General features: G+C 43.8%; 1 protein-coding gene across 3 annotated transcripts in view; it reads right to left on the minus strand.

Annotated features, from left to right (window-relative positions):
• Window positions 1-24,471, minus strand: part of DOK4 (docking protein 4) — a 225,758-nt gene that overhangs the window by 43,775 nt on the left and 157,512 nt on the right. For 2 of the 3 annotated variants that reach the window (XM_069654129.1, XM_069654146.1), the window contains exons 4-5: window positions 16,921-17,040; window positions 15,486-15,678 (exon numbers count right to left, since the gene is read on the minus strand). In XM_069654129.1, the coding sequence (XP_069510230.1) occupies window positions 15,486-15,678; window positions 16,921-17,040 (313 nt within the window). The remainder of the gene's footprint in view (window positions 1-15,485; window positions 15,679-16,920; window positions 17,041-24,471) is intronic. The other variant, XM_069654136.1, reaches the window with a different exon arrangement.

Below are 24,471 nucleotides of genomic sequence, written 5' to 3' on the forward strand. Positions count from 1 at the left end.
AGAGGATCTTAGATTGAACAATAATATGTTGCCTTATCACAACTTATTACTCCATAATGAAGCATATTTTTGGAAGATAGGATGCTGTTGAGTATTGATAAGGCAACTTGCACTTGTACCAAAGGGATGAACTTAACACTTGGTAACGGTTATTGCAATGTGCAGTACCGTAAATGGTCTATAGAGGGACATTAAAAGTCTTGCACTAGGACTGTTCCCTGGTGTAAGCTATCCACAGAACCTGACCGTAGGATTCTGAAAGTGGAATTAATTTAAATATATGAAATCCAATAAACTACCTCCCATGCAAAGTCTTAATTTTTAACTTTTTCAGTCATGAGTATAGTATTTAGGAGAATACCAATTGGCATGTGAAGGTTATTTAAAAGAAATACTGCTGTTTTTTTTTTTGTTTTTTGTTTATTTGCATTGGCTGTTATACAAGCCTTAAGCAATAACAGAAATAGAAGAAATATGAACAATATAACAACTGCTCTTGTTATTAGTGGAAGTTTTGAAGATGTATTTCAGTAGTTATTTCTTTTCCTTTAATAGGATTATTAAGCCTTGAAGAAGTGCATACTCTTGAAACATGGCGGATTGCGGATTCAGAATTTGCACTTGCAACTTTTATGCTTTTCTAAAATGACACAACATGAAATACGTATGTGCTCATGGGGGTGTATATATTTATATGCAAATTAGTATTACCTTTGATGAGAAAATATCCTCAAAGTGTGGGTGAAATATAGCTCCTGAATGCCAGATATAAAGAGGCCAGAGGCCAGTGTGATTTGTGAAGTCCCATTGAAGTATAAGTCCAGCACAGAAATGGTGATGTCAGACATAAGGCCTATTGAGCCAAAAACAGGCCTAAATCTCAAAAGTAAAGAAAGTGGGCTTAAATCTCAAAAGTGCGAAGAAATGCGCAATGCATTTCGGCAAGCAAAAGAAAGACATGTGGTTGACAATGCTGTTTTACTAAATCCATGGGAAGCTACACTTTTGAATTAAAGAGACAGATAGCAGTGTGTAGAATATCTTATTGCAACATGAGACTGTGATCCTGAAATCTTAATTGAAACCAAGCTTCTTGCATTTATAAGAAATAAAATATCTCCCTTTTTGTTTTTCCTCATCCAAATGACAGTATGCTAAGAGAAGTGCTCACTTGGTTTCAGAGTTGAACATGGTGTTCTCATATAACTGCCCTATACATATGGATAATCCAGAAGTGATACTCATGTCCTTTGCAACTTTGAGATGAAAGGAAAGACATTACACAGGGATCTAAGGCCCCAATCCCTTATAAAATGATTCATGTAAAATGTATTGTGTGTGAGTTTAAAAGCCATTTCTTGCAGAATTTTACATGCAGCTGGGCATTTCTCCTGAAAATGAAACTTAACCTCCAAGATCTTTCCCCTGCTGGTCCTGGAGAGGGAGGTCTGGTTGTCAACCATCAATCAGGTCCATTGCTTCAAAAAATATAAAGAAATACACTGCCTAGATTTAAACCACGGTGGAACTAGATAAAGCCATGTCTGTTCTTTCGGCAGAAGTGACTTTGAGGTCACAACTCCCATAAAATGTACATTACAGTTGCAGCCAGGGCCATTACAAGGCCAAGAAGGGATAGGCGAAGATAAACATGAGCCAGGCTCTGGGGAAATGAAATTTAAGAGAATAAAAAAAAGGCTGGAGTTTAGTTAATAGAAAAAATACATATTATTGCATAAAAAGGGCAGCGTATATGCCACAACGGTCATTCCAGACTTTTATTAAAGGTGACAGTTACCCTCTTTGAACCATGCCAAAACGTCTTTTGTGTGATAAACATAACAGAAGTTATTAATGAAAATTTGATTTGGGCCTTTCTTTGATTCTGAGAGATTTGAAAGTTGGTGTGAGGGGGAAGGACAAAATTAACATGGGAATTATGAAGCAGCATATTTTTCACTGATACGGCTCCTGAGTAAATTAAGAAAACATAGGAAGCCCGTGTTGACTTCAGATTAGCATCATCTGATTTGCCTTAAAATCTAGTTCTTAAAAAGATATCCATACATGTAAAGATTTGAATAATTAAGGTACTTGACATTTTGATAGATTTTCAGATTTTGAACATGCCAAGCCCACATGTCAGTTTGGGATGACAAAGCTTTCTCCTCCCACAGCTTTCCTAACTCCGACCCCTCATCTTCTTGTCCTATTAGCACACAGGTGGGAGGGGGGTAGAGAAAACCAACCAAACCCTTTTGGGGGAATCATGACAAGTTTGTGATGTCATTTCCCCTATAAGTAAACCAGTTTGCATTAGAACTGGGCTTTTTCAGTTATTCTGTGAGGTAGCCTGCTGCTGGACTCTTGCGAGAAACACCCAGGCAGAGAGGCCCCAAATCTTACATTGGAGACAGGGACCCAGAGACATAGAAGCTGACTGGGACCCCTTGGAGGAGCCAGAGGGGACTATCCTTGACTGACACGCTTGCTGTCCCAGAGGTGCCCTGCTGTTCCCTGATGCCCATTACAAGGCCTCTCCTGTAAGTAAAACTATCCCCAAGGCAATAGATTGTGTAGGGTCTGCATTTTAAAGTATTGTTTTAGTTATTTCCCCATAGCAAAATATCCTGTTTGTCTGTGTAGATCCTTAGCATATTTAATTAAAGTAAATCAATGAATTCCACTATAGAAATCACAGGATGTGTTTTGTCAGTGTTCGAACAAGCTCTTCCCAGTGTGTTTTGAGCCGGGATAGACCTATAGATTTCCAAATGAGAGTTCAGGGTGCAAAACAATATTCCCCATTGATCCCCTTCATTTTGATCCCCTTCATTTTGAATCAGAAGTGTGGAGCCTGGGCAACCCTCCAGACCATCATTTTTCAGTCTGCCAAGAAATTACAGAAGGGGCGAAACATGTTTGGGGATGCTTGTGGTCTCGTGCAGAAGGGATCTGACCTAGCAGTTCAGGCTGGACTGCCCCTTTTGGGGTAGGACCAAGCCTGATTTGCATATGGTTTTTCCCCTTCTGTAATGGCTTGGCAGACTGAAAAATGATGGTCTGGAGGGTTGCCCAGAGCTTTGCCCGTGGTTGATTTATTCAAAACCTTCCAGCCATTACCTTTTCGTTTTGCTAAAGTCACCCCGAGTGGGACGGGTATGCCCAGACGTGGGTCCCGAGTCTGCCGGGCCTAGAGACCCAAGCTACTCCTCACTGATGACGCCCAACAAGGCTGAAACATGTCTGGGGATGCTTTTGGTCTCGTGCAGAAGGGATGTGACCTAGCAGTTCAGGCTGGACTGCCCCTTTTGGGGTAGGACCAAGCCTGATTTGCATATGGTTTTTCCCCTTCTGTAATGGCTTGGCAGACTGAAAAATGATGGTCTGGAGGGTTGCCCAGAGCTTTGCCCGTGGTTGATTTATTCAAAACCTTCCAGCCATCACCTTTTTATTTTGCTAATGTCACCCCGAGTGGGACGGGTATGCCCAGACGTGGGTCCCGAGTCTGCCGGGCCTAGAGACCCAAGCTACTCCTCATTGATGACGCCCAAAAAGGCTGAAACATGTCTGGGGATGCTTGTGGTCTCGTGCAGAAGGGATGTGACCTAGCAGTTCAGGCTGGACTGCCCCTTTTGGGGTAGGACCAAGCCTGATTTGCATATGGTTTTTCCCCTTCTGTAATGGCTTGGCAGACTGAAAAATGATGGTCTGGAGGGTTGCCCAGAGCTTTGCCCGTGGTTGATTTATTCAAAACCTTCCAGCCATCACCTTTTCGTTTTGCTAAAGTCACCCCGAGTGGGACGGGTATGCCCAGACGTGGGTCCCGAGTCTGCTGGGCCTAGGGACCCAAGCTAGTCCTCACTGATGATGCCCAACAAGGCTGAAACATGTCTGGGGATGCTTGTGGTCTCGTGCAGAAGGGATGTGACCTAGCAGTTCAGGCTGGACTGCCCCTTTTGGGATAGGACCAAGCCTGATTTGATATGGTTTTTCCCCTTCTGTAATGGCTTGGCAGACTGAAAAATGATGGTCTGGAGGGTTGCCCAGAGCTTTGCCCGTGGTTGATTTATTCAAAACCTTCCAGCCATCACCTTTTCGTTTTGCCAACGAAGGAATGTGTCACATGACAAAAGAGACCTGGAGGACGTTTCACTGTTGGATTATCTTCCAAGGCCAAGTAAAGAAGTGTGTTGGGGCACTTAAAACACTCTGAAATGGTGAGTGTTTTGGATATCGCTTTCCTGGGTGCAGACACACAAATCCTGAAACTATTAGCTGAGAATCTCCAATTTTAGGATGGTTAGATGCTCCTCAGTTCAATAGGAGTTTCGCACCCTAGCCTGACCCAAGGATGCAGGTTCAAACGAGAGGAACTTGGTCCGGGTCTTGGTGTGGGAAGACAGTTCAGGGAGCCTTAACACATACTACCATGAGCAGATGAAGAAAACTACCCTGTGGCACTGGGACCCTCCCTTAAGCCTTAAGGAATCTAATGTTGCCAGATCAGCCATGTATATTGAGCCCCATTTTGGTTGAGACCCTCTAACCTGCTAAGTAGGCAATTATTTATATTTCTTTTTAATGTTATGTACTACCAAATTCACCCTTGGTTTAAGCATGAATAAAACGTGGTACATTTCATGTCTGATGTGCGTGCACATCCGTTTCTCCCTCCTCATGAAACACATCAGAGGTGTCCTGAGAGAGTAGGATTTCACAAAACTGTTAACCAAGCTGTGGTTAGATGTGAACCCTGTTGCATCTTTTGGGAGCTAGTGAAGCTATTACTGTTAGGACAGTTTTTCTGAAGTCCAACTAAGGGCTTCGCAAAACCATTCAACTGAGACAGTACAAGACTCCACTCTTAGTATAAGGTTGTCCCAGCTGAGTTCATGGTAGCGTAGACAGAGCAGCCAGGCTTATTTTAGGAGGGAGGGAGGGCTGTAGAATCAGTACAAAGGAATTATAATACAAATGGTCCAAAGAAACACTGAAACACTATGCATTGTAAAAAATAAATGGTTTATTTAAATACAAGTAGGCCCAGATAAATCATGGGGGAAATAAGTACTATCACAGATCATGTAAACACATTATAGAAAAACAACACCATGCTTGAAGGTACACAGTCCAAAGCATATAACCTAATTTGGAACATCTGACAGTAGTTCTAGTGAAGTCAAAACCAATACTTACTTTTAGATTACTTTCAGTAATACCGGGGTAGTAGACCCTATCAGCTGTACTGTGACTCCCAGCAATAAATCACATAGTAAGTCAACTGGACAATATACTTTTCAGAATAGTGGAACACTTATTCTAGGAACAGTCAAACACTGATAACTCTGATTCAGGATAACACAGATATTCTAGGGGAGTTGGACACTGGGGTGTAAAATTCTATTACAGTTGCTTTTCAGTTCACAGGCTAAGGGAAGCAATAACTAACTTATTTTAGGATAACACAGTTATACTGAAGGTAAGTAAAACCTATGTACTTTTGTCAGGATATACCAGCAACCTAACAGTTAAGTATGACCTATGCAGACTTATTCTGGACAGGCTAACAGTAAGTCAGGGGAAGCCATTTGGGGACACTCATACAACTATCCTAACAAGAATAATAAAGTGAAACCAACAACATTACTTTTGGGAAGAGGGGAATCCAATTCACAGGTGAGTAAATTAACCCTTTACCAACCTTCTGATAGAATGGAGAAACAGTTTCTAAGGAAAGTAAGACTTTGAGAATACCTATTTAAGAAGGCACACAGCTTATTCAAGGTAAGTAAATCCTATATATACTTTTCAGAATAGCAAAACATCTCTAAGGTAAGTAATAACTTTGTGTAACTATTCACTCTGAGGGTTTAAAGTTACTAACTGACTCATTTACAAGTAATTATACTTTTCAACACTTGTTTTACTTTTCAAGGCAGACCCCTTAAAGTATCCAGCCCTTCCCAGTTCTAGTACACGAGTTCTCTCAGAGGCAGAAGAGGGACACTAGTGATCTATGAGCCAGCTGTAGGCAGGGTGAGATAGGGTTTAGTTGCAGGCAAAGTCAGAGTTCCAGAAGAAGACTGTTCAAACAAGTAAGTATTCTAATTTAGATTTAGTTGAGGGTCCAGGGACTTCACAGGAGACACCCTAGGAGGATTCCAGCAGTGGGCGTGGATGAACTGGACAAGAGACATCCCAATCACAGAATACACCCCCAAACTACACAGGAATCACAAGAGATTTAAGGAAAGTAAATCCCCAAGCCAGCACAGAATCTCAGCACAGAAGAAGATTTTGCAGTAGGAGAACTTCAGGATCGGTAGCCAAAAATCCAGGCAGTGCATTCCTTATCAGGAGAACAGAAGACAGGATCCTGGATGGGCTTTTTCAGTGGGGATCGACACGGAAGGCTTCGGGGAAGGGATTCTTTGTGGTTGGACACAGCTCTGTGGATTTGGCACCTTTTCAGGAGCACAGAAGACAGAATATCGCCGGTCAGATTCTCGTCATTTGCAAGGTCCAGCACTCTGGTGAGGGGACCTTTCAGAGTCGATTCACATCTCTGGAGGTCCAGCAGGATGCCCACAAAGTTTCAGCAAGATTCAGAATTTGGAAGAACATGCACCGCACAATGGCTTGAGGTACCAGGGTATTGGGTTATTGCAACCCCGCAAGGTCGCAGCACAACGTGGGATGGCTCAAATTGAAGGTCGTCTTGAGTCTAGTGGGTCTCGCTAAGATCTGGGTCAGGGTCCTCGTTTTGGGAGTGCCCAGGGCGATTGGAAGGGTAACATCAAGCTCTGATTACACAGCACGCTCTCCATTAGCTGGAAATTGTGTCAGCCACAAATTCTTCATCTTCCTCTTCGGTTTTGGTTCCCGTGGTCGACTACCTCTTCAGCTTCCAGGTTTGGACCCCAGCAACCCAGCCAAGCAATCAGCCTTGCAACATTCAAACTTGAGGGGTTGGCAGTCCTTTCAGGACAGCCAGCCCCCCAGTGTGAACTGGATTTTCACAGGCAGGTTGGAAGACACAGGGCTGCAGAGTTTTTGACTCCTCCCTCGCTTCCTACCTTCACAGACACTCTGGAGCCTGGGCGGGGAGTCCACAGAACTACAGCCGAAGATAAAAATCACACAAAGGGATTTCCTGTGCTGGAGGTCAGGGGAAGGAACAAGAAAGGACAAGAAATGCTAACATGGCAAAAAAAGAATACAGGGTCCATTTTGGTAAAATGGGCCCTCATGGGTGCCTGTGGAAACAGCCCACGGTAAAGGTGCACTGAATCTGTAAAAATGTTCACTGTCATCAGCCATTAAAGGTAAGTTTGTCCTTGTAACATAAATGTTACATTTAAAATGAGAATGGGGGTACCCAGTATCTCCCCAGCACTCCGCATAAGGTGGGTGGAGGGGGGAGGTGCCGATCTCACCTAATAAAATGTTAAAGGGATCCAAAGATCCTTTCTACCCTTGGGAACTGTAGTTCTCACAAGGTTGGCCAGAGAAAGTTAAAAGGGGAGCACCTAGGGCAACCCAGCAACAACAGGCACTTATTGCCAAAACGTTGTCAAAGACGATAACTTTTAACAGACACTATGGATAGTCTTATACATGGCACCCTTAACAAGAGTAAAATATTCTGTGAGTGTGAAAAAAGGTTCCCACTCAGAGAGGTATAAGGAAAAATAATCCACCATTAAAGCAAAAAGTACTGAGGCTGACACAGGTCAGGAGGATTTATCATTGCTATGAAAATCTTACCTAACAATTACTCTGAACACATGGGGGAAGTGCTAAAACAAGACAGGAGAGCATGTTGAACAAGCTCACCTCTCAGTGCTCATATAACCCTGACACCCCTCAAGAACTGTCTGTGCAGTTCCCACCCAGATCGGTATGTAGAACTTTGCATCCTTGAAGGCGATGACACAACACTTGACCACTCCTGGAATGCCAAGAGGCTGCATGACCACCTAGAAGGACACAATTGGGCAATACATAATGAAATTATGAGATCCTATATGATAAATATACCCAAAAGGCAAGATTCCACTCTGTTAATGGAAATAGCTGTTTACCACACACCTCACCTTTAAGCCTCCTACCCCCTGTTCAAGGATCTTTTGGATCGCCAAACACTGTTTGGGGGCAGGGAGGTGGGACGCCCTTGATGAGCACAGACATTCTGTGGCTCTTCCATAATTGGCCTCCAGGCCACATGCACGTAGCACACTTCCTAGCTATTGAAATGGGGGTGGGATTAGAATGGTTGGTTTAGCTTGTTTTGTCAGAGGAAGCCATTGGATATGTTCTGTTGCTCTCCTGCCACTGAAGGCTTTATCCAATCATTCTCTTCTGTTGGTGAAGCCCTAAACTAAAACATTTGCATAAATCTAGACCTATCCTTGAAGGTCAAGCAAATGCGCTCTTGAAAGAGTGTTACACTTTGTAGACATGTTAGCAAGGGACTTTGTAATCTGAGCATCCTACTTAAGTTTCATCACCTGGTCATCTGTGCTGCAGGGTATCCTTTGGGTCTCCATATTAAAGGAGGAGCAACAAAGACATGTTTGTTCCCCGGTGTATGCCTCTTACAGCCGTGTGTACTTGTTTGGTAACTGGTCCAAGGGGAAACAGCCTGGGTGCTTGCCCTGAAATTGAGGCCTTAAAATGGGACCACCTTTCTGAATGGAGGTCTTCAATAAAGCCAGCCAAGTAACACTTTATGACTGCAGCCAAACAGAAGGGCATCAGCATTTGGCCGTTAGGTTATAAAGGTTTTATGCTGTTCCAGTCATCGCCATAGTGGTCTTACAAGGTTGATACCTTGTCCGAGAAAGGGGCATTGTGCAGCTGCCCGGGGTATCCACACCATAGAAAGGAAAAGGGGACAAGGGAAAAGGTTGAGGGGTAGCAAGTCTATTGCAAGAGCAGAGGTGGATTTTGGTACTTCTCCTTGTCAACAGAGTCAAGGGACTAAGCCTCTTCATCTAACAGAGGAGACAAGAGGTGCCGGACCTTTACCTTTGCTTAGTCTGAAAGAAGCAAACAAATGACAGTACAGGTGGTGGGTTAAGGACGCAGAAAGGTTCATCAGACGAGCCCTCCGCTTTGTGCCTTACTTTCTCCTGAACAGTGTAATACTGTAGAGAAGTGTTGCTTTTTCCCTATACCTGTGAACTCCTTGATCATATGAGCTTGCAGAGGGATCCATTGCATTTCAGAGGTTGAGCGCGCAAGAAAGGAGCCTAAAACACAGGTCTGAGGGTTCAAGGGGGCCCTTTATTGAGCTCTTTATGAAACATCATATCATCAAGGATGGAATGGGAAAGGTGTGCCTTGAAGAAAGTTCCGTACATAGAATCATCAGTCTGCTCTGTGTCAAGTTCACCCACTTGGTTCTCCAACTAATGGGTGGGAGAAGGCGATGGTATAGCCACCAGCAGACTAACTTAGGAGATGAATGAGTGGAAGGCACTCCGATAGGCACCACCAAAACAACTATAGTCTTAGGTGAAGGAGGGTGAAATCATTTGCCAAGGTCTAGAAAGTAGGTCTTGATAACTTTCCAAGTAATGAACGTCATAAATATGGCTAGCAGCCTATCCTTTGGCATGCAGGGTAGGTGCTAGAAATACTATTGTGCAGCTTCAAATGCAGCCAGCACTGTTTTTGCCATTCCTTCTGAGGCAAAAGTAGCATTGTGGGTGCTGGAAAATAGGTCAACCTTGGTTCCAGTTTGAACACAGAGTCAGTAGCAAAACCTGGTTGACAGGGGTATAATCCAAGTATTTGGAACTACACGTTCTTCTCTCTTGGACAGGGAATGCTACCTGAATCTGAATGATGCCCCAGCAGCAGGGTGATGTGTTGAGAGGACCTGCTCCCCAGAAGAAATCTGGAACCAAGGCTGGACTTAACAAGGCCTTTCATGGAGGAGTGGAGAGGGAGGAGGCCTACTGATGTCAAATGTTGTGTAATAGGGCACCACAAAGATGTACGCAATATCAGATTCCTAAAGGATTGATGAAAAGGCCTTTTTATCTCAAGTGATCACACCTGTAACTTGGATCCAGCAGTGGCTGTGAGAGCAGAGGGGCCCTAAATTATGTTTTTGACTTCTCAATAGTGGATGTGTTGGTAATTTTCGTCACTACCCATTACACACAAGGGTAAAAGCATCCTGGTAAACTGACCATCGATTTCTCTCACGTAATGACAGTGCTGACTGAACTTGTCCTTCATGATCCTGGAAATATGCGACTTATGGCAGCAGCAAAATGTAGTATTGTAGTGCGCACATCTAGTGGTGTCTGAGTTCTATTAATCAACTTGGGGTAAGTGTAGATGTGTTCTGGGTGCTGGGGAGAAAAATGCAGCTCTGGCACTGAAAGCTGCTACAATAATCGAGAACCAAAATAGTGTCCTAAAGTGACGGACACTCCCGTCCCCTGCACAGCGTAGTCACTGATAATCAGAGTTATTTTAACTTTGGAAATTAAATCATCATATAAATATAATGATTTAGTAATACAAGTTTTCAAATATACATTTGTATTTTTCATTATTCAAGGTCAAGAAAACAAAAAGGCCCAACGCGGTTCAGGATTTCCCTTTATCAGGAGCAAATTTCAATGTATCAAATCTTCCCGAACACTTCAATCATCTAAAGAATAATTAAAAAAGGAATAATCAGTATTTTCAAGTTAACTGTTCGCCACTGGCAGAAAATGTAGTACTAGTATTTTTACTCAGTTTCCTGATCCCATTTACCTGGCTGACTCTTGAGGTGAGTACATTTACACTGATTTTTCTCAGGACAATTTTGTGTGATTCTCACAGATTCTCAATTCTCCTTCAATGGCTGTATCTGTTCGACAAGAGAGAGACGAGTGTTAATTTATATCATCTTACTTTGTCTTGATATTTAGGCCACATTATTCACATAGTAATTACTAGTACTTACCTCTGATCAGAGGATTTGTACGGGATAGTTGAGTATTAATTCTGTCTGTATGTAATGTAATCGAGATTCATTGAGTAGGCATGATTACGTGTTTGTGGGAAGAGAAGATGATCTGTGAAATGTATGGGGGATCATGTAAGATCCAGTTCGATGCCCAACAGTCCGTTAAAAATTGATTATATCAACTTAAAATAAAGAATCTCACCATTTAAATTCGGAATGTGGTAATCCTTTAGATGTATTTAAAGAAAATCGTTGCTGACATGGGCTATAATGGCACATGTTGGGGATGCTATCATCAGTATTAATAAATATAAAGGAGAACCTTAAAGGAATCATAGAAATACTAGCTTACAGCTTCATCGTTATGATGACTTACTAACAGTCTTGACCAGGTTCTAGTGTGACTGTTCTTTTGGCACAACATCCTTGTGTATGAGGAGAAAATGGCTGCTATTTAAATTAAACGACAGTGTGACATACTCACATTGTGACGTGACGACATCACATAGTGCAGCTCAATAGCTTGAATGGCAAGTGAAGCTGTATATTCTATCCTTTAAACCCATTGATTAATTGGGTGACTCATGACATGGGCTCTTAAGGGCGTCTGAATGATAATTAGTATCCATCCAGTGTGCCAATGCTCTTACTTGTTCCTAAGCAACTAAATCTAACAATGGGAGCGGGCCACCTAGTACTGATGTGTAGTATTCTTTATGTCAAATACAAGTGAGATAATAATAGGTGGACATCTACATTTGTGAATGGAATCTGTGCAGGTCCATACTGTACTGACCTACTACTACTCGATTAAACCAGTATAAGATTCTTTCTTATAATCGTTGCTAGTCAGCCCGGATCAGATGGGAACAGAAATCCCACATGAGTGATTCTCATTATTTCAAGACAATTGTAGTTCTTCATACCCTAAAGATAGTTTATTGGTACTACTGGTTACTCGTGATCCTTTGGGATGATATATGCCATCAGTTATCATGTATCCCTGGTTGCAATAGTCATCAATTCAATGTGTACATAAATAAGGAGTATCATATTGCATGGTCATCCATGAGTCTCTGGAAAACCTACTTCAGTCCCATAATCGTCACAATCAGTGTGTTAGAACACAGAATCATACAAAATTAGTAAGAGTAAGCTAATTCACATTGTAACTCTTTAGCATATGTACAATTTTTCAACAAAAGTCTTCTCAGTATTGTTATCTTCATCTGTACTCCCATCTCTCTTGTAGGTGTACATGGGAATCTAGGGGTCTAGATAATTATAGGAAGGGGGCTAAGGAAAGTTCTTTGTTCATGCCTGTTTGTTCAAGTGAAACCATTTTATTAATCCAAAACATCTCTCTTTTTGCAATTAGATGAATTAGGTTTCCTCCTCTGGGTGGTCTGTGTATCTGTTCAAGAACAACAAATCTCAGTTGTGACGCTGTCTCATTGCCAAATAATTCCTAGCTACTGTTGATTTTTGATTTCTTGTATGGATGTTAGACTAGTGTTCGGTGCCCCATTCCTTCTTTCTCATGGTCTTTCCTACATAGCATTTGCCACAAGGGCAAATTAGACCATATATGGCATTTTTTGAATCACAAGTGCAAAATGGATATTATTACAAATGCTGCAATTCAGACAAGGAAAAGTACCTTGCTTAGGTTTTGTTAAGAAAGACTGCCTGAGAGTGGTAACGCTTTCTGATTTTACTAGACTGTCCCTAAAGTTTAGGCCTCTTGTGTATGCAACCATGGGTGGTCTAGGAGACAGTCTGAGCAGTTGTGTACTAGTTGTAGGATTTTCCAGTTCTTTTTGAGTAAGCGTGAAATTTGTGTACTCTGTTTGAACATTTTATTAGATGTGTTAGTGTAAGGCCATCTTTGTGTTTCTTGGGCCCAAGAACGGCTTTTCTTGTTGTTAAGTTACATTTTTCTTTAGCCTAATCCAATACCTGTTCTGGATATCGTCTTTGTTGGAATCTCTCAGTTATCACTTTTGATGCCTCTCCATAGCTGGTCTCATCTGAGACTATCCTTCTGATTCTTAAATATTGGCTCAGTGGCAAATTATCTATTAGATGCTGCAGGTGAAAGCTGAAATCTAGTCTTTCTATGATACTTTTAAGGTTATCCTTTATATCTATTAATACTGATGATATCATCTCCAACATTTGCCATTACAGATCGTGCCAGCATCGATTTTCTTTAAATCTATCTGAAGACTTACTCCATTCTGAATTTGAATGGTGAGTTTCTTTATTCTAAGTCGATATAATACATGTTTAATAGACTGTTGGGCATCAGACTGGATCTTACATGATCGGCCATATATTTTACGATTCTATGTGATCCGACGCCGGCTGATTTTGCCGCGGCCGGAATGTTCGCATGAGAAAGGTGCGAACTACGAAAATTTTGCACCTTTCTCATGCGAACACACTTACATACTACGGGGACTGCAGGGGTTTCCCCTGCAACCCCCGCTCACTATACTGTAAAGTATAGTGAGCAGGATGTTGCAAGGGACACCCCTGCAGCCCCTGATTTTCTCTGCGGGTGTCCTTTGGGGGTGTCCCCCACAACACCCCGCTCACTATGCCACACAGTATAGTGAGCGGGGGGTTGCGGGTACACCCCCGCAGTCTTTTTTTTGTTTTACTTACCTGCAATGCTAGCACCAAAGGTTCGAACTTTTGGTGTTCGAACCTTTGGTGGTAGCATTTTTCAGTCGTTTTGTATGGTCAGACTTTTTTTTTGGTCCGATTGTACAACACCATATTTTACGGATCTATTTCTATACCCACAAATATGTAATCATGCCTATTCGATTAATCTCGATTAATACAGACAGACTTAATACTCAACTATCCTGAACAAATCCTCTGATCAGAGTTAAGCACTAGTAATTGCTATGTGAATAATTTGGCCTAAATATCAAGACAGAGTAAGATGATATAATTTAGCATGCTTCTCTCTCACTTGTCGAAAAGATACAGACAATTAAGGAGATTTGTGAATCTGTGAGAATCACACAATTGTCCTGACAAAAATCACAGTGTAAAAATACTCACCTCAAGAGTCTGCCAGGTAAATGAGATCATGAAACCGTGTGAAAATACTAGTAAGTACATTTTCTGCCACTGGCGAACTGTTATTTAAAAAATACTGATTATTCCTTTTTTAATTATTCTTTAGACGATTAAAGTATTCAGAAGATTTGATACATTGAAATGTGCTCCTGATAAATAGAAATCCTGCACTGCGTTGAGCCTTTTGGTTTTCTTGACCTTGATGAATTAAAAATACAAATGTATATTTCAAAACGTGTGCTACTAAATCAGTCGAGTTATAGGAGGATATCATTTCTAAAGTTAAAATAACTCTGATTGTTTTTCAGTGACTATGGTGTGCAGGGGATGGGAGTGTCCGTCACTTTAGGACACTGTTTTGATTCTCACCTATGGCAGCACCAACAGCCACTCTAGACTACCAAGCAACTTGGAGACTCCTCTAGAGTTAGACCCTCTAATGGGAGCCTTAGAGCGAGTCCAAGTTTTGAGCCTTTATGGCCATGTGGGATAAGCCCTGGTACATTTACCTGCAATGCACCGCTGAGTGTGCTCCTGTAGAATACAGCTTATGCATTGCAACAGCTTTGACTGAGCCCCAGTAGATTTAAGCATTGAGGACCCCTCAGAGACAACATGCATTAGGCACTGTGCTGGATTACTCTCAGTCCAAGTAGGGGATGAGGTACAGACAGAAACCTACCCCTGAGAGCCCATCCTCTAATATTTGAGAGAAATAACAAATCACCTGGTCGGGGTGCTGTAAAAGCAAGGGTTGTCTCATTTTCCTCTTCTGCTTTCAAGCTAAGTTCTGAATGCCCCTAAGAGTGGAAAATGTGAAGGTGTAAGGCCACCTGAGGAACATGTGGCAAGGAGACAAAAACAAAACAAAGAGTTGAAACTATGCAGTCAGGCCAGCTGTGCTTAGTACCTAGACACGGGACTGCAGCTTTCAGGAGTAGGATTGGTTGAAGTCTCTTATATTCACTATGTGTAAGAACCAGGAACTGGGCCGCGGAGTGGTGATCTATGGCTGAATTGGTTACCATTAAACCTGAGAAGTACATGCTCAGTAATCGTAAGCTATGCAAAGAATGTTCAGTTGCGAGCAGCGGAAAAATGTGGCATGGGGAGCCCCCTATTAGCAGTTGTCTGCTCGCTTCCATTTATCCACTTCTAATTTTGGTTTTAATATTTTTTGTAGTAGTAGTCTTTCTTGACATTAGGACATCACATAAGATTAGAACAAATGGGGTTGGATATATCAGCATTTCAGATCACATGTGCTTCTGGTACGCGGTTGCGGCCTATGCAGTTCTATCAATGTATCTTAATCCTGAAGTACAGTAAGTACCTTGTCCTTCAACACTACACAAGCAAATGTACTCACGCACAGTTCTAAATGAGTAGATATGCCTGAACTTTACTTTACCGTCCAGCTTCGAAGGTGAACCTGGTGGCGTCCCGACCGTAGCGGCGAAGAGAGCAGAGGGGCCAGGATACCAGCTTTGTGCGAGGATTGTGCGTGTCCCAGAGGTAGATGTTTTCATTGGTGATTTGGAGTTTGCACTCTCCATAGATGTCCAGGGTGGGGCATGGCAAGAGGAAGACGTTAAATCTCTCTGCTTAGGAGACATCAGGAAAATGGGGGAGACAGAGAAATGGGGACAAAGGTGAAGAAAAGGTGGGGAGGTGGGATTGAATTCAATGTGTAGAGGTAGAGGTGAATGGGTGGCGAGGCGCAACGAATGGGGAAGGGCAATAAGTAGAAAGGAAGATTGCATTGTGCATGGGAGGAGGAGTGAATCAAGGGGATTGGGAAAGGGTTGTGAGGAAAAGTATAATGGAGGTGGAAACAGGCAGGGAATGAATGCAAGGATGGTTGAGGAGGTGTGGAGGAGAGGGCAATAATGTGTCGAGGGGGAGGGGAGAAGGAATGGGAGTGAAAGAGGTAGGAGGAAAGTGTTTGGGGCGTGGTGTAGGGGATTATGCAGGTACGATGGACGATGTTGAGCAGAGAAAAATTAAGAATGGAATTGATGTGGGAAGAGTGGAATACAATAGTTGGGGAAAACAGAACATTAAAAAGGAGTAGAAAATGGTCATGAAGAAAAAGGCAGGCAAGCGATATCAGAAGGATAAGAGATGTGGAAGGGAGAGTAGAGGATTCATGTTATTAAAAGAAAGAGGCATATTGTGCAGTGGAGGCAGGAGGAGAGAGGGTGAGAGGAGGGAGAAAAAGAGAAACATACTCCTTTAATAATGTGCTGAACGTACTGTGTGTGTTTGTCATGTGATATTGAATTTACCCTGTTATCTTCTGAGCTCTGTAGCTTGCCTGGTGCCACCATGCCTCTTGCCCTGTTACTTACTAGCTAGATGTACCTCTCGCTTGGTCTCGGTTGTCCGTTGAGATTGTTCTCGGGTGCTCTTAGCACTGATCTTTGTCTAATACCCTGGCACCTTGGAGCTTGGCGTCTGGCTCTCTTACCAATAAGCTTGGTCTCTGACCCAGTCAACTTCTGAATTCTGTCTGTCCCCCCACCCTCTTACCTTTGATCCCAGTCTACAGCCCCTGGACCCTCTGGCCTATATTGGTCCCTTTCACATTCCGACCCTCTTACCAGTGATGTCACTACCTGGCCAGTCTAACCCCTGGCTCAGACTCTAACCTCCCTAGACACTGGCTCAGTCTCTGGCTTTCTTATGCCTGAGTCCCGACTCTGAACCCTGTCATCCCTTGAGATCTGTTGATGCAAACGCTATGGGATCAGGGTCTTTGGTTTGGAAATTGCAGTCAACCCAGACAGCCCACTCCCGCCCCACACACCCTTCCCTTTGTCCCGCCTGTAGGCTCCATCACCAACCTGTTTGTTCACATTGTACTCCGGGAGCCAAGAGGTCCGGCTCCCCCATGCTTATGTCATTGACCCGAGCCCCCAGGCACTCCAGGTGTAGTGTCTTGTACCAGTCATCGGCCTCCAACTCTGAGAAATCAAACACAGAGCATCACAGATTGGCTAATAACATTCCTGTCATTTTCTGTCTATGGTCACCGGCTATAAATAACCTCATTATTCCCTAGTTGGTCTCACTAATTATAAAGAGTACATGAATAGTCTTGTTATGCCATTGCCTGTGTGCCCGGTTAGAAACAGCACATCTCTCCCTGGCCTGCCCTGTTCAGCCAACAACAAACAGTCTAGCTAATCCCGGTCACTGTGATGTGTTGTAAAGACAGCCATTTTCTGGCAAGGGAAATGTTGTTTTACTTTCATTTATTGAAGATGTTTTCTGTTTTGACAGGTATTGGCATCTAATGGAGAGGTACTCACACCCGCTATTGCCATAACATGCCCAGGTACTACAATAATTTGCCAGGTATTGCAAGGGTAGGCTCAGATACTCACATCATATTGCACTCACATCACTAGCAACAACACAGTGGTACTGACACACTATTGCCAGGTATTCACACCAATTGTCAGCTATTTACATCATAGACCAAGCTACTCACACCGTATGTCAAGTATTGGAATTGCTTGCCCAGGTACTTGGGACATAATCCAGTCATCTCATGACCAGGCACTCACTCAATTTGCCATGCATTGCCGTCATATGCCCACGTAAACCAATTGCCAGGTATTGGCATGACATGCCCAGTTACTGTCCCCATGTGCTGTAAATTGCCACTACTTGCAATGCATCACCATTATATGACCACTGATCCCTGCACTTAAAGGCATGGTCTAGTAAAAACTTTTATTTAAAAAATAGATAGGCAACATAAAAAAAAATACTAGCATTCTCTTTTTTTAAAACTTCCTATGTAAAATTTTGAGCTATTCAAGCTCAAAATTCGCAAAAGCAAGCACATGGGCGCATCCATTTTGTGAAATGGATTCCCTCCTGTGCTGGCTTTTGCTTTTGCGGCACTAATGAAGGAAAAGCCAGCCAGCTGTAGTAAACAAAAGCTACCGCTGGGTGGCTTTCCCTTCATTAGTGCTGTATGCGGAGGACGGGGACCGGAGACCAGAGCAGGAAAGCTGCAGCTGAATCTCGGTAAGTGCTATTTATTTTTAAAAAAAATAAGCACTAGCTGTGTTTTTTTCCCTAAGTTTTCCGGGCTGGAGGAGCCCGGAAAACTTAGAAATAAAACCGCAGCTTTAAAAACGTTGTATTTATGTTTGCGATCGCTTTTGAAGCGACCGCAAACATAAATACAACGTTATTGTGTTGGAAAACACTGCGGTTTTTCTTTCCAAGTTTGTCAGGCTCCTCCGGCTTGGAGGAGCCTGAGAAACTCGGAAAGAAAAACTGCAGCATTTTCCAATACAACCGCGTTGTGTTTCTGCCTGAATCTGCTTTCCCATTTGGGTCTCTCGGGCTCCCTAAGGGGAGCCCGAGAGCCCCAAATGGGAAAGCAGATTTAGGCAGAAACAACGCAGCATTTAGCATTTCCCATTTGGGGCTCTCCGAGAGCCCCAAATGGGAAATCAGCTGTAGGCAGAAACACTACGTGGCATGTAAACACAACCGCGTTGTGTTTCTGCCTGCTGTGGCTTTCACTTTGGGTCTCCGGTGCTCCCCTAGGAGCACCGGAGACCCAAAGCGATAGCCACAGCAGGCAGAAACACAACGCGGTTGTATTGGAAAACGCTGCGGTTTTTCTTTCCGAGTTTCTCAGGTTCCTCCGAGCCGGAGGAGCCTGAGAAACTTGGAAAGAAAAACCGCAGCGTTTTCCAACACAATAACGTTGCATTTATGTTTGCGGTTGCCTCAAAAGCGACCGCAAACATAAATACAACGTTTTTAAAGCTGCGGTTTTATTTCTAAGTTTTCCGGGCTCCTCCAGCCCGGAAAACTTAGAAAAAAAAATGCAGCTAGTGCTTATTTTTTTTTTTAAATAAATAGCACTTACCGAGATTCAGCTGCAGCTTTCCTGCTCTGGTCTCCGGTCCCCGTCCTCCGCGTACAGCCCTAATGAAGGGAAAGCCACCCAGCGGTAGCTTTTGTTTACTACAGCTGGCGGGCTTTTCCTTCATTAGTGCCGCAAAAGCAAAAAGCCAGCACAGGAGGGCATCCATTTCACAAAATGGATGCGCCCATGTGCTTGCTTTTGCAAATTTTGAGCTTGAATAGCTCAAAAGTTTACATAGGAAGTTTTAAAAAAGAGAATGCTAGTATTTTTTTTTTTATGTTGCCTATCTATTTTTTAAATAACATTTTTTACTAGACCATGCCTTTAAATGTAGGGGTAGGATTGCAGAATGAATACAATCTATGTTCTGCGTGGCGTAGTGACGTAAACTAGACTGATGTTGGAAATAAAATCCAATTTACATATATAGACATCGGCATGCCATATGTGCTTAGATGCGTTGCACTGGCTATTTCCTACAGGCATGAACTCTTTTTTACTTAAATTGTCCGGGCAACATGGAAAGAGAGGAAGGACTCGGGTACCTTCAAACACAAGTCAGTAATGCCCAGGGGGCAGGCTCTGGCACCCCCACAGAGGCCTTTCAGGGGTTCAGACCTGTTGGGCAACTGTGTGGTTTCTCTAGAGGATATGAAGGCTCTATTTCCTGGGAAGAGATGCTGCCGAGTGACTAAGATGGTAAGTGTGGTCTCTGATCTGGATATGATCCCCGACTCCCAAACTTGTGTGTAATTTAGTGGGCAAATCAGTTTCCAGCACCTGAGGTCCCATAGCTGCCAGAATTTGGAGCGCATAGCAATTGTACAATTGCTGGACCCAGAGCAGTTTCATGAGTCCAATTGCGGTGTACATCTAGTGTAGGAATTTAGCCAAAATTCTTTGTGCTGCATTTATAATGAAGAGCCACACTCTGCATAATGGCACCATATAAAACATGTCCCATGGGTGATTAGATGCAAGGTTTGGTTTTCCCATTTGACCACAATATGTGATCTTGGGAAACTGCTTTATCTCCTTATGGTCCAGCTCCCTTCTCATGTGCCAAAATGTTATGTGCTTACAATTAAGTTAATTTTTTTTTAATGACCACTCCATCTGTATTGCAATTAAGTGTTTCTTGCTCACATGTGGTATAAAGGGATGCACATCATACTGGCCTCAAAACGAATCATAAAACAAAATGCCTAGTTTGGGGAGATTGGCACATATGCAATATGAACTAACCTCAAAACAAAATGGCATACATGTCAATGTTTGATTTCTCCTTCTTGCAGCCTTAGACTGCACTTCTGACAGCTGTGAATAGTGCGGCTTGTTTACCTTCCTCCAATGAGCAGAAGATGCAGGTTTTACTTAATCAATAAGCACCCGTTCTACGGGCTGTACCGGGTGGTACACTCAGGCCATTAACGGGGGTCCAGGGTCGTTACAACCTGGCACAGCCCATGGAATGGGTGTTTATTGCTATTAGCACCCCAGGTTTCCAAGCCAGAAACCTGGTGTGCGTACAATAATGTATTTTGTATGAATGAACGAGACGCCCCCCACTGTCCCGTTCATTCATACAAAATACTTAACTAAGATGGCGGCCGTGGAGCTGGAAGACTGGGCTCCAAGTGGCGCCCCTCTTTCATTTCCATGGTGGCCCGGGAGGCTGGAGCGGCGGCGGCGGTTGAGCCACCGCTAAAAGAATACAGTGAGTAGGGTAGGGGGTGTCGGGAGCGGTGACTGAGGGAAGGGGAGTGTGAGGGGAAGATAGCGGGGTGGGGAAGCCGCCATAAGGTTGTTTGAAACACAGGCTTGGATCGTGGCATTCAGCCCATGATTTGAGCAGCTCGATTGGTTGCCTCCTCTGCCCCGGGTGCTAGTAATTTATTACAGCTTCTTTTCCCTGCATGTCTTTGATGATAGCTTAACATTTAGCCAAATTGTTTTTAGACAAGCAGATATACTATAGCACTGTGTGGTTTAGCTTTTGTTTTTTGTTTTGGTTACAGTTTGTCTCCCTAAATGAGAGAGGCTATGCCTTGCCATGTGTGCCTTGATCGCTGTGCCATAGAGAATCAAGCTCCACCTCACTGAGAAGGCCACACTATGTCTGGGGTTGCTTGTGCTTCTGTGCAGAGGGGATGTGGTCCAACAGTTCGTGATGGACTGCTACCATTGGTGACAGTACCACTACTGATATGTCCCCTTCTGTAATGGCGCAGACGGACTAAACAACGATGTGGAAGGGTTCTCAGAGCAACACCAGTGGTTAAGATGAGGTTGAAACCTTCCACTGATATTTTTTGGTTGCAGTTTGTCTCCTTAACTGAGCAAGGGTATGCCCAGACATGGGTCCCCAGTTTGCTGCGCCATAGGGAACCAGGCATCCCCTCACTGATGAGGCTCCTTTATGCAGAAACATGTCTAGGGTTGCTTGTGTTTCTATGCAGAGAGTATGTGGTCCAGTAGTTCGGGATGGACTGCTACCATTGGTAGCAGTACCAATACTGATTTGCATATGAGATGCACCTTTCTGAAATGGCATGTATAGTTTTAAAATAATTTGTGGAAGGCTGCCCACAGCAATGCCAGTGGTTGAGATTAATTCAAACCCTTCCAATCATCACAAGTTTTGGTTACAGTTTGTCTCCCTAAGTGAGAAAAGGCAGGCCCAGATGTGGGTCCCTTGCTGGCTGCGCCAGAGGGAACCAAATTCGATGTGGTTAAGACATATGTATTTTTAGGATAAGACGTATAAGGTGGCTGACAGGGATGGTAGTGTTGGGGAACAGGAGGTATGGAGGAGACCCCCTATTTTTAAAGAAACACATCGTAAAAAATGGGGAAGTAATTTTGTTGAAATAAATGACCACGTTGTAATTTACTTCGGCAAAAGAACATAGAACTGGCTGACACATCCCAGGGTGGCTTTTGTTCCTGTGGCCTAGCAGTTCAGGGTGGACTCCTCCCACTGATTTGTATTTGGCTTGCCCCCTTCAGCAATGGCGCAGATGGAATGAAACATGATAGCGTGGAACGATGCTTAGAGCAATGCCAGTAGTTAACATTAATTCCAAGTCTTCCACTGATCACATTTTTGGTTACAGTTTGTCTCCCTTAGGGAGAGGGGACTTGCCCAGATGTGGGTCCCTTGCTCGATGCGCTAGAGCGATCCAAGCTTCACCTCACTGACCCAATAGGTCTGAAGCAATTCTGGTCTTGTTTGTGTTTCCATGCAGAGAGGCCATGGCCTTGCAGTTCGGGATTGATTGTTCTCATTGGTGGCAGTACCAACATTGATTTGCATATGTCTGATCTCGTAATGCACTGGTGTAGGCAGGCTAAAGAAGGATGGTGTGGAAGGATGCTCAGAGCAATGCCAGTAGGTAAGATGAATTAAAAACCTTCCACCCCTTCACATTTTTTGGTTGGAGGCTACGGAACACAAGCAAAGCAAATGAATACTAACAGTTACTGTTTTGTGTACTATGTCCAGACAGCCGCAGTCAACCTCAATGTCAATGGGACAGCTTGTGGTTGAAGGGCACAACCGGGGCCACCAGGAACAAAGCTCAACCGTTCTGTACTCTCCCACTAGTCTGGACGAGGTACACAAAATAGTAACTGCTTGTTACCTAGGTCCCATAGCCTGTAACCAGAAAATGGGACGGTACACTAGCCAATAGCCAACAACTGAAAGCTATCAGGTACCCCCTGCCAGTGTCACTGGTCGTACAGTCTTCCCCCTTCCTTGCTGGTTTCTTTGGATTTTAAAAGCACCCACATTTACACCTGAGGGAGAGGACTGGTTGGCAATCCCAGCCCGCTCACTTCCTAGATATGGATGCTTCATAGACCAGCCATGGCACTCTGGCCAACCCTCCATGCCAATGCTGCTCCCTTTCTGGGCATCACACTCCCTTTCTTCCCACGGGGCCCCCACATCTCTGAAGATGCTGCCCTCTGGGGGCACTCACTCACACACTGGGGATGCTCTCAGAATGATCCATTCACAAGCTGCGGGTTCTGCTGAGCTTGGCACGCCTCGGAGCTTCACTCCTGTACGTATGCGAGATCCAGCGGGTCGCTTAGATGGATTGTCTGGTCTCCATGCATTGGGTACATTACCGTTTGCAGGAATTGGGTATTCGCGAGCAGGGGGTTTGATTCAACCCTGGCACCAGATGTTCGGTCCAGCCAGATACAGCAGGTCTTCTCAGGCTGGCAAGGAGGCGGGTTCACCAAAAGTGGCACAGCTTTTGCATTTATAGTGAAAATGGACCAGTGTGAAGTTTCAGGCGTTCTCTGCAGTCATTTGTTTCAATGTCTATCCCTTATGTAAACTTCCTTTTAAGCATCCTAATAATCTCTGAAATTGTGTTTGTTGAAGCTGTGTTCCTGGGAGTTTGGGCAAACATGGCCACAAATGGTACTTTTCGAAGTGAGGCCTTGTGGCTTTGCCTAACTTTCTGATAGCGTTTGAAAGGGCCCTTTTGTCTGGGCTGCAGGTCCAATCAGTGAAAGGCACCTGGAATGCTCGCAGGGACACGTCCCATTCGCTGAATGCAGACCATCCCTGCCCTCAGTAATGTAAAGTGGTCTTATATAGCGCCCTTCTGCCAATACTGCTGGCCTCGCTGGGAATGGTTCTTCAAGGAAGGAGGGCAGGGTGTGCAGGCCGGCTAGGGGAAGGCAGATGCAGAAACCTGTGGTGTTGATGGATGCATGTAGGAAGTACCTGTTACCTGTGTGCCGATATGGACATCTCTGTGGCTGGTACCAATCAGGCAGGATAGCTGTATGGGCAGCCCACGGGTTGTGGAGTGCAAAAATGAACAGTGTGGTTGTTGAAAGAAAATAGATAGGGTCTGAATCTGTTAAGTACATCAGACCTAGGACGTCGTCTGTGGGAGTGTGTCCGAGGTGTAAAGATGCAAGATTTTAGTAGTGAGGAGTTAGTTGAGGAATGAACGAGACAGATGGGGCGGGGGAGGAGGGTGTTGTCATGTCCTGGCTGGTGGTAGATTTTAACTGAGTAAGGGGAAATGGTCGCATCTCTTCTATATGCAAAGGAGAGCCTTAAGCTTTAGACAGAGTTTGACTATGGAATTGGCTGGAGAAAACCCCTGAAAATTGTTGAAAATATTAAAACTTACTACTATAAGAAGACATGGCTTACCAAACATCCAGCAGAATGTGATTTAAAAAAAAAAAATAATGCCCCCCCCCCATACTTTGCTGTCACCATTTTGCTGTTATGTGTCTGACATGTAATGCAAAGAGGTCTCAAATAACACAACTTCTGTCGTTTTGGTGGCTTCTTGGTGCGTGCATTATGAGAATTCAAACATTAACACTTGGCAGAAAAAGCACGCAGCACTGGCAGAGTTTCAGGCAGTAGAAATATGAACCTGTTACTCGAACACTTCGGCGCCTAGAAGGTTAGAAGGACCCACCCAAACCCCGTTTCCAACCCCTTAAAAGCCAC

This window comes from Ambystoma mexicanum, chromosome 1p (assembly GCF_040938575.1).
Source record: "Ambystoma mexicanum isolate Mex_15411 chromosome 1p, UKY_AmexF1_1, whole genome shotgun sequence".
Lineage (NCBI taxonomy): Eukaryota > Metazoa > Chordata > Amphibia > Caudata > Ambystomatidae > Ambystoma > Ambystoma mexicanum.